Source organism: Podarcis muralis, chromosome 4 (assembly GCF_964188315.1).
Source record: "Podarcis muralis chromosome 4, rPodMur119.hap1.1, whole genome shotgun sequence".
NCBI classification, from domain to species: domain Eukaryota; kingdom Metazoa; phylum Chordata; class Lepidosauria; order Squamata; family Lacertidae; genus Podarcis; species Podarcis muralis.
Genome location: NC_135658.1, coordinates 42146444 through 42157643, shown reverse-complemented (window position 1 = coordinate 42157643; position 11200 = coordinate 42146444). Strand labels below are relative to the sequence as shown.

Genomic DNA, 11200 nt, shown 5'->3' with positions numbered 1-11200 from the left:
CAACTACCACTCTGGAAATTGATATTCCTGTCATCCTTGAATGGGTCTTGTTGCTAGTAAGAGATAAATAGGTGAGGATAAATACATTATAAGGATAGATGCATAAACTATGTGAGGCACTTGGATACTAAGGGAATGGACAGTTTCAGGTTTAAGTGCCATTACAAAAGTGTGCACAATATACAACTACAAGGACCAACTCTTGTCTTTCTGAAGAGAAACATGTTCCTCTTTCTTGTCCAGTGCCTTTGATGACTGCAGAGAGGAAATTTGTAAGCTGATAGCTTCCCAGAAGGTCTTGCTGTCATCAAGGAAAGTGGCATGGCAGACTTGGTAATGCGGCAGGCCAGGCTCTCAATCTTCATGTTCCTCATCCACAAGAGGTCCAGGTGGTGGCAACATGAGAAAGGGCCTTTTCTGTGGTGGCTCCCTGTTTGTGGAAGGGTTTTTCTTTTATTATGTATTTTTAAGTTCTCAGTTTTGATTTTTTTGTTGCGAGCCACCTTATGATCTTTGGATGAAGAGCGGCATATGAACTTAATAAATAAACAACAACATAAAATCAGTACACTTGTAACATGCAAGGTAACTCTCTCAAGTCTCTGCAAAAGAAAATATGTCTGATGTCATGGACACTTCCCCCTCCCCCTCAAATAATTTTGTTTCCAGTTAAGAACTTATCTTAATCTGTCTTTTACTTTCAGCCAAACATGCATCAGCTCTTCTATGCCTTTAGCGAAAGACCCTCTCCCAACTCGGAACCTCTCCAGACATCCTTGTTATTGCACATTCATGATTACTTGTGAGCATGATGCTATTCGGGGCAGTCACACACGATCCTGCTGTCAGTAATGATTGTGCCCGCAAAAGATTTTGTGGTGGTTACATTGCTTCATTTCCAGTAACTGCTTATCATGTCACTTCCTGCTGAAGTCCATTAGGGTTTTTTCTTAACACCACAAGTGTTCTGGTTTATTTTTGTCCCGTTTTCGTTACGCTTTACCTTCTCCAGCAAGCTGAAGCAGAATAAATCCAGCCCTACTGCACTAATACTGTGCAAAGAACACTTTGCAGAATACACCAGCGATAAAAGACCATTCTGGAAGGGGCTCTTCAGCGACACCCTGTCTACTCCATGCCTGCAACTGGCTGATATTTAGCAAGTGTACGTAAGGGTCTGAAAACCCATGCTTCTCTGGGTCTTGCTTGATTTCAGAGTCATTAGAACACATTTTCTTTCTTGTCGAATATATCACAACTGTAGATGACAAAACTGTGTTGTTTTAAAAGGAAAACGGAGCATCTTCTGGCCACTTAAAAAACAAAGAGTGTCAAAGAGGGATGCACAATATCAGCTGTTGTTGCTGTTAAAAACTTCATTACAAAAGGACTGCTTGTTTTATGGTAGCATTTACCAAAAATAAAAAGATTACTGCCTCACTTTTATCCACTGCTGGACTTGCCTAACTAGGCGTTAGCATGGTATTAGAAAGTATTGCATAACATGTTTAAATCTCGTCTGTATTGGGATTTGCAGCTGCATTAGCATCTTATTAAGAATCATAATCTTTAAAAAGTTCAGCTTCCAGATGGTCAGAGCTGAAGGGGTGTCACAGGTAACTGGCTGCCTTCCTTCTAACCTCATGACATACTATTATGGTCATTTTGCTCTATTTGTCATGGAGGCAGGGGGAATAAGAGTCCTGTTTAACAATAATTCCAGTTTTGCTATAAAAAGTATTAAGTGCTAGGGAAAGAAGCTGGATTTTAATATTAAGCTGCTTATTTAGGTCTCTAAGTTCTGGAGATACTTGCATTTCAAAACTAATTAGATTGACAGAAGCTTGGATTCCATTACAGCATTTCTAGAAGCAGAAGATTTAGAAGGGGGAAATTAAATGACTCTTAAAAAGGCAGGATTTAAAAGTATGCACAGCCACCAATTATTATTCATCTAAAAAAAAACAAACCAGCAGAGAACAACAACTTGATAAGGCAAATTTCAGACAGCGACAGCAGCCCCAAAGCAGCAGAATTTCAGGAAGACAGTGATTTCTAGATTTTGGAGGAGCCCAATGAGGAATTCACGTTAACATTGTGGGGACCAATAAAATAGCTTTTGTTGTTAGACTGGAGTCATTTTGCAATCCAACATATTTATCTTCAGTCAGGACTTGGAATAAAATAATAATAATAATAATAATAATAATAATAATAATAATAATAATAGTGTTAGGATATTTCCATTCCACCTTAAAAGGGAGCAGGCTTTGTGAGTCACAGAGTCCTTCCTGCGTATTTCCTGTTCACAGGAAGTTTATGTTTTCTATTGCTTTCGTTTCTCTCTCGGTGCCTGAACACTGAAGCAGGCGGTCATGTTTTTCTCTGTTCTGACTAACGCAGAATAAACTTATAAATAATGCTCTCCTGCGTGCATCTTTCGCTGTGCATTATCTGCTGATAAGAGCGTGCATCAGCTCTGGAATGTGGCAAGCTATTTCTGGAGCTCGTGTCGCTAATTGCTGATACTGCGTGTCTACGGGAGATCGATGGACGTCCGGAGGCGACGTGGGGCCATGATGGACTTTGTCTCCCTGGCAGTATCCCAACAGATGGTGATGATGATGATGATGATGATGTATTTATTATTTATACCCCGCCCATCTAGCTGGGTTTCCGCAGCCACTCTGGGCAGATTCCAACAAAAGATTAAAAATACATTAAAACACCAGTCATTAAAAACTTGCCTAAACAGGGCTGCCTTCAGAGCAGAATCTGTTGGAGGGAAAAGATTGCTGCATATATAGCAATTACCAGTGCTTTTTTTTCTTTTAAAAAATATGTTTAGGGGTATTCTCATTTTGACTCAAGAAAATCACCATTTTTTAGTTCAAATCGGGAGAAAATAAATGCAGTAAATGGACAAAAGTGCAAAGATTCACAAAATGTTTAGGGGTATGCGCACCCTTGCGTTCTCCCAGAAAAAAAGGACTGGCAATGGCTTGTTCACATGATCTTAAGAGAGTGAACATCACCTGTGTTCATGGATACAGGCAATCAAGTGATGAATATGCATATACAAAGCAGTCCTATTGCTAGCCTGATTTCAGCAGCTTATCTTCATTCCCATCAGCATTAAGTGATTCTTTTGTTTCAGATTGTTAATAGAGCGCCCCCCCCCCCACAATATAAACTGGATTCTCTTCCTGCTGCTGCTGCTCTGAAAATTTAACTTGCTTAGAAGGGACTACCCACAGGCGTCTGCCTCTATTTCTCAAGGTCCATTAGATTTTGAACAGCTTTGTCTGGAAGCCTGGAGTTCTTTTTTCCTCCCTTTCTAAAAACGCCTCTGATCAGGTCTGAGCTTTTTTATATTCATTCATGTTTGTGCTTTCTGAAAGGGAAGTAGATGGATCAACCAACAGTAAAAAGAAAAGAGAAACCCGAAGCTTTCCGCTGCATAAACTGACCTGTATATAAACACAGAGATTTAAAACAACTCTGGAACAAAGAAACGTAACAGCTACGGGGCAGATTGCGCATCGTAGTTCAGTGCATCTCATTCACTTCACACGAAGGCTAAGCTTCGTTCAGGAAGAACGATTCAGACCCTCTCAAACGCTACAAGTGCCTTAAAGAGTCGAACGTTTATTAGAACAAAACTTCATTTGTTCTCTCCTTCCTTGCAAACATTTGACATAGAATTAGACTTGGTCATGTTTTCAAGGTTTCCCCTCAATGCTTTATATTCAGTAGACAAGCAGCTTCAATCAACACCATGCTGAAAGTGTCTAATAACATATAGTGGCAGTGAGGAGACATGAGGGTCAGCCTCAAATAGCAAACACCTAACTCAGCCCCGTGTTCCTATGGAGAAGCAGATGAAACAAGCACTTGTATGCCCATCTGTAGGATCTAGCGGATACCGTGAGTCAAGGACAGAGTCCCTCAGAGGTTATTTGTTAAATATAGGGATTTTTATGGGCCTGTGACAGAATCCAGATTCCACTATTGGGACTCAAAAGTCATTCCAAATTTTGAATGGCTTAGTCCCTCGGATTATGCTATTCACCATCAAAGATATCTTGATTGCAGTCTTTGTGGCCACACAATTTTAGAATTAGGCATATAAATCATTTCACTGGTGCCAAAACTAATTTCCAAGACTCTGGAACATGGAAGAATTCCCTCCCTGGCCATGAATTCTCCCCAGAAAGGGCTGTAGGAATGTGCTTACAATTCCCACAAATTCTTTGGCGATCACGGCTTTGGTAGCCGGGTCTTCCATAAACATGGTTTGAACAGTGAGTCCGTAAGTGACTGTGGAGGCCAATTCTGGATACACACCCTTCCACAGTGGGGACATTGGTTTCCGGACGGGAGTTGATCACGGTGTGGATTTGCGAAACGTGCCTTCCTCCTAGCACATTTCTCCTTTGCGTCCTGAGTTCGAATGTCTTCAAAGCCCATGACACCTTTGGTAAAGGCTGTTCTCCAACTGGAGAACTCTCAGGCCAGTGTTTCCCAGTTGTCAGTGTTTATACTACATTTTTAAAGACACTTTTGTACAGTAGTTCAGAGCACTGTAGCATCATCAATGTGATTAAACAGAGGATGTGGGATGTCAATTCAATTTCAGCACAAGAACCAAGCACCACACAGGATGAGCACTTCTCTGTGGCAAGCCCTTCCCTCTTCTTAATCTATTGTTACGCACCCGCTATAAACCTTGCACACAATCCTCGCTTTTCTAAAGCTGCCTGCTCAAGTGTGAACCCTAGGAAATATGAATCTCAAAGTAACAACCACCTTTTCCTTTGTGTGGAAATAGCTAGTTTGAGGTGCTCATCAAATGCAGCTAATCATCCCTTGCCAAAACGTCTGCCCATCCCTTAAGATAATGGCACACGTGAATCTTTTTTTGGGTGGGGGGTGAAACCTGCTAGTCTATGAAGGAGATACAGTGAAAAAGTATTTTTTAACAGATTACGTTAGCTTCAAAGGAAGGACTGTCAATGCTCACCTGATCAATGTCTTAACATTAATTGACCCTAAATTGCCCTCAAATCAACTCATCTCACAGTATGCCTCTGAGCACCAAGTTGGAACGGACACTTAAGCCACTTGTAAGAACTCCACAGCAGAGCACTCTCCAGATACAGCGGTGGTGGAAAAGTATTGCTTCTTCACAGCCATGGAGCTATGAGTTGTGTGATCAGATTCACAACTTGCTGCCTACCACTTACGTTCTCCACATCTTCCCTACCTTTCATTTCCCCTCGCTTTCTAGTAAACCAGGGAGGTGAGCGGGCTCGACAGGACAGCGCCCAATTGTGCCCATTCAAAAGTGGTCTTCAGTCCCCTAGAACAGAGGGGAGGACGCGCAGGCCTCCAAGCCTCTTAAGTTGCCCTCAGGACTCTCCAAAGACCACTCCTCCTTCTAGGCCACACACTTCACTGCTCCTGCTTCACTCCCTCCTTGAATGCTTTTGCCCAGCTGGAACTCACCCTTGCATGCCTAGATGGAGGACAGAGAAGGGTGTTCAAATGTAAAATGCACATTAGCTCCTCTAGCCACTTTTGCTTCTCCTCCCTGCCACCAGCATTGGCATTTGGCTGCTGCAGGGTTGCCCAGAAGTCAAGGTGCCCTATGGTTGGGGGGGGGGGATTTCCCATTCCTGCCCCAGAGCAATTAGGACTTCAGCAAGAGCTACAGCCCATGACAAATGCAAGCTCTCCAAAAGCAGACAGGAAGGCTTCAGATTCCTTAGGCCTCTGGGGGAAGACCATTCCAGTAGGTCCACTGCCCCTAAGGAAGAAAATTGCTGAAGCAAGTCTACATCTCTACAGGAAGTGCGTTGACCAGGCATAGGCAAACTCTGGCCCTCCAGATGTTTAGGACCACAATTCCCATCATCCCTAGCTAACAGGACCAATGGTCAGGGATGATGGGAATTGTAGTCCCAAACACCTGGAGGGCTGGAGTTTGCCTATGCCTGGGTTTGACTATGATGAGGGATTCCACAAAAACCCTCCCAGATCCAGATCATCCCACTGTAAGAGAGGCAATTTTGTCAGCAGGACTTTGCCGCTCAGGGATGAGAAGAGCTTTATGTGCCCAAGTTTCCTCTTCTACATAATCATCAATAAAACAGCAGCTCTGCCATCCTCTGCATCCAGCCATTCCACTTAATTCATCTGTCAGAGAAAGAAGCAAAGTGAAGCAAAGAAGAACAAAAGCAAGTAAGTGGTACGGAAATTAGGGCTTGAGAGGAGTATTTCTGCAAGGCCTCTTGGCAGATTTTGATACGCAGCTTGAACTGTCAAGATATATAGAGATGCCTTCGCTTGTCTTCATCTTGAGGAGAAAATTGCAAGCAGTTCTGGATAAGAAGGGAAACAGGTCATGACCAGAGTCCCAAAACATGTGCCCACTTAACTGTGGCTTAGCTAATGAGCTTCATTGCCACACAGGCACAGATCTAACTCAATTTCGCCCGTTACCAGCTCATTCAACACATCACTCATTCGTTTTATTTGTATGCCACTTTTCTGCAAAAAAAATAAGATAAAAATCATATTCCAAGCAGCTTACAACAAAGAAAGCAGGAAGACATTTTAAACAATTTCATAATAATGTAGCAAAACAACAGTGAATATAGTAACATACAAAAAAAACCCCACATAACTTAAGCAACAAGCAGCATCCATTAGCAAAGGAGAGTTGCAGTTTCATCTTAGTCCCAGAAACACCTCTCCCATTATATTGCTCAGTGTCCATTTCCTGTAGCCGCTTGCAAAGGCAAGGTGTGGAGTAGCTGGAAACAACCCTCCCATAAAGTTCATCTGATCCGTTTCAAAACTGCAGTCTACATATGGCAGAAAGATCCTGCTGAAGCTCACTGCCCCAGACTCAAAATATACTGAGTACCATTCCCTGAACAAAACTACTACAGTGGCACCTCGGGTTACATACGCTTCAGGTTACATATGCTTCAGGTTACAGACTCCACTAACCCAGAAATATTACCTCGGGTTAAGAACTTTGCTTCAGGGTGAGAACAGAAATCGTGCTCTGGCGGCATGGCAGCAGCGGGAGGCCCCAGTAGCTAAAGTGGTGCTTCAGGTTAAGAACAGTTTCAGGTTAAGTACGGACCTCTGGAACGAAATAAGTACTTAACCCGAGGTACCACTGTACCAAAAAAGTCAATGAACCTAGCAAATCAACCTAACTATCCTAACTATTCAACTTCGGACTCAGTAGAATTTGAATGTGTATAGTAAAAGAACAAGCATATTAACAAACTTCTGGGACAATTTGTTATTGTTGGCAAATTCAATAATGATAATGGTACAATTGTGGTAATGTGCTAATTATGTAAAGCAAGAGATTGTAAACAAAACAAAAAAACCCTTTCAGAGAAAAACATTACAGGGGCATCTCAAGTCAATATAGAGCGGACCGTAAAGCATCAACTAATGGTGATTTTGAGATATTGAGTGCATCATTTTAGAGCAGGATGCAGCAATATTGACATTCCAAAAAAGGGGACTGGTCAGGAATGAAGATCAGGGCTGCTTTTGACAGCATAGACAAGCAACAACATTATTTCATTTTCCTTTGACTAAAATGGGATAATACACCACTCCATGCAGTGGAAACCATAAAGTACACTGAGCACCACATATAAAGGGAGAGGAACATGTAATTTAACACAATGACCACAGAACACGATTTTATAAAAAGACAATTTATTTTCAATGTAAAAAACACATTACACAGCATCGTTTAACTGTTCAACTCATATCTTCCAAAGCCATGCTGAACACATTTCTTTAAAAGCTTCCAGAGCTGTGCCTAAAACCTTTCTTCAAAATTAACCAAAAAGATTTCCTGTCCTTTAAGAAAGATGCTTTTGAAATGTTACCCAATTCGTGTTCCAAATGTCCTGAATTCCCAACTGTGAGCTAGAAGCATGGGAAGAGACAAATCAGGATTGACAGGAGCCCTTAGAATGTTTGACTGTTGATTCCATGACTGCAACTCTGACAAATACTGTTGAACACCTAACTGAATCCCATGCAACTTCTTCTCCACAGAGATACCAGAGAGAGTTAACACAAAACAGAAGCAACAAATATTTTCTGGAGAGACAGAAGAGCTACTTTTTAAAAAGAGGAACAATATAAAATTGGCACAATTGGAAGGAGACTCTGGAGTGGTACTACTTCAAGGTATACTTAAGTACAAGGGAGAAAGCATAATCCCAAATCAAAAGGAGCAGTTGAACCTATCAGCCAGATCTGTTTAGAAGAAAAATAGCTCCCCACCCTCTGGTCTAAGAAGCGTGGGCAACAACTTGAGAGAACCTTGCTATGAAAGGCAGGGAATCCCTGAACCAAAATAACCCTGAGTTTCTTTCCATGGAGAGGCAAAGTGTGCAATAAGTGTTCAAAGAAAATTAAACTTTCCTGGGCTAAGCCATTTCATAATTATTGCATTTAAATGTTTTTGTTTATCCCTCAAAATGTGAGAACAGAAAGACTCAAGACACAATATGCATGGAAGGATAATTTGTGCTTTAGACAACTGCTTCTGCTCCACTTTAAAAAAGAAAGAAAGAAGTCTTACAACGCGGAGAATGCAACTAAAACGTTAGCTTGCCATATGAAAGGTTAAGACATAGGATTTGTCTAGATGGGTGGGATGTCGGATTAAATATAAGCCACCTGGGGCAATGTTCTAAATGTCAAGTGCAAAAACGGTTTGCCACAGAGAAGGCCCCAAAGGGGCAGATTACCATGGTTAGCCAACCAGAACTCTCATATTTACTAAGCCTTCTGGAGGACTCTAGCCATGTTCACTCCATACAACTTTAAAGTTTGCAGATTTCCAGTGGGTTCCTGCAGCTCTCAAGGAACCTTTCAGGTATCTGAGTTTGGACACCCCAGAATTAAAGCTTGCAAACCTAGCAATATGCACAATCTTACACTGGAGTCAATGCAAGCTGAAACTGGTGATTTGTGAACACCATCTGTGTCTTCATATGAATGTGCTAAGTTGATGTTCACACACGTAACATCCTGCATGCCTCCTTGTGTATGTGCACAATCTCCATTCAACTTGTATTAACCAGTTTACTCTGCAGGTCAACTTCACCTCCAAGCACAATAGAGTAGAATGACCATTTGCTCTTTGCATGAACGTTCAGTCTTAGGCTTGACTCAAGTCACACATGTTTAATGCCTAAAGTTTTCTGGAAAATGCCTCTGTTCTGAATTCTTATTGCTTAGATATGCTGGCTGTGCTGGAAGATTTAGATGCCTTAAGTCACAGGGGCAGCTCCTTGGATAAGGGATAAAGGTATGTGGAAGACAAGATCTAGGTCCCTCTACTTTAGCACCAGAGATCCCTATCATGATCATTTATCCTAGTGTGTCAGCAAAGGATATGCTGCATTATGTGGCATGCACAAGGGAATCCAGAAAAGGAGCACTATCCCCCACGTATATCCACTGTATTTCTCCCTCCCTCTTTACCCCTACCCTGAGTTACAACTGCAGACACTGATCAATGCCAAAGTCTACTTGGTGGCTGCAAAACCAATTGTGTAAGTTCCCCAATAACAAGCTGCAGATCTAGACTCTTGTTCACTGATCTGCACGGGTCTTTGTCATGGTGCACCTTAATCTGTCATGGCACACTGCTCTCTGTGACTTTTTTCTACTTGCCCCGAGTCAGGAATGTTTGTACAATGAGGATTCTGCCTCAATTTTAGACCTTCTGGTCCTTGAGTTAGGTAGACCTGTGATCCACCTAAGAACATCTAGCAGTCTCCATCCAGTTTCTAGAGGTGACATGTCCGTTATGAAAAAAATTCACCAGCACAGTGAGCAGAAGTGGGAAAAGTGGTGGCACTTCATGTTGAGGCTCTTAGGAATATGCAGGGCACAGAAGCTCAAGCCCCTCTTATCAGTATGATAATAGTGGGCACAATATGAAGCACAGTGGGAGGCAGGGCACTGTAAGAAAAGGTTTGTATTGCTGCCTACTTCCTTTGCAGGGCTGCTAAACCAGCACTATAAAAAAAAAAAAAAGACTTCAGAAACTACAATCCAAGTTTTAGTTTTGGATGAATTCCAATCCCACCAACAGCAGACAAGAGGATTTCCTCGCCAGATTCTGTCCGGAGTAAGGGAACCTGTTCTCTCTTCTCTAGGGATCAGCTAGTTATAAAGGAAGACATTTATTGCCTCTGAGCTCTTCCAATTCCATCTTCCTACTAAACAACAAGGGGAAACGTTTTAAACACAAGCCTTGATAGTGAGTCTTAGCTAAAGGTCTGCAAGAAGCACACTGTGGAACAGTTTGCCTGGGGGGGGGGGAGAACTATCCCTCAAAAAGTGCCACTTGAAGAAGAGCTCAATGCTGACAAACACTACTTGTGCTCTAAATGTGAAACACTGGTAAAAGGAGAAGTTCTATGTCCAGGAGAGAAGGTCAGACAATTGTTGTCAGGGCATTTTGGCTTGACACACTCAAGTCTGAGTAGCCTCAGGCCTTCCAAAATCCCCTCCCTCCCAAAATCGTGTGCATCCACCTCAACTTTGAAGCTCAGTCCATTTCCATAGACATAAGTCGGCGTCTCTCTCGTCGGGTTTCTTGAACTTCCTTCTTGCAACACCAACGGGAACTGCAGTAGCCAATCAGACAAGATAAGAGTCCAATGATTGTGGACAGGCCAATGCCAATCAACAGTGGGAATTTGAAAGCATTCAGCACTGAGGGTGAGGGAGAAAGAAGAAGAAGAAATGTTATGCACAATCCAGAGAGAGTAAATGTTTCTTGCAAGTTAGAAAACATATTCCTTTGCCATTTGTTACTTGCACCTGACCTGGACAGAGAAAGTAACAGAGATTCATAAGGATGTCAATGCAGTTCCAGGTCAATTTATAAAGATTAAAAATGTTAAGAGTACTGAAAGAAATATTTGTCAGCTACTGTTATCTATGATTACCTAAACATCCCACCTTCCATTCTAAATTTTAAGAAAAAGAATCAAACACTGAGACTTTCCACCAGCAAATGTCCAGTTCAATCTATATTTAAAAGGCAACCAATTACCATGAAGGCCAGTAATCGAAACAACACTGTAAGCCAGCATAACATGGTGGCTTGGAATGAACATCTGCCTGTAGA

At 42.0% G+C, this 11200-nt stretch overlaps 1 protein-coding gene across 2 annotated transcripts in view; it reads right to left on the bottom strand.

Moving 5' to 3' along the window:
- Positions 1-7735: 7735 nt before the first annotated feature.
- PTGFRN (prostaglandin F2 receptor inhibitor) overlaps positions 7736-11200 on the bottom strand; it is a 77735-nt gene continuing 74270 nt past the window's right edge. For both annotated transcript variants that reach the window (XM_028726869.2, XM_028726868.2), the window contains one exon: positions 7736-10782. In XM_028726869.2, coding sequence (XP_028582702.2) covers positions 10616-10782 — 167 coding nt within the window. In that variant the 3' untranslated portion in view covers positions 7736-10615. The remainder of the gene's footprint in view (positions 10783-11200) is intronic.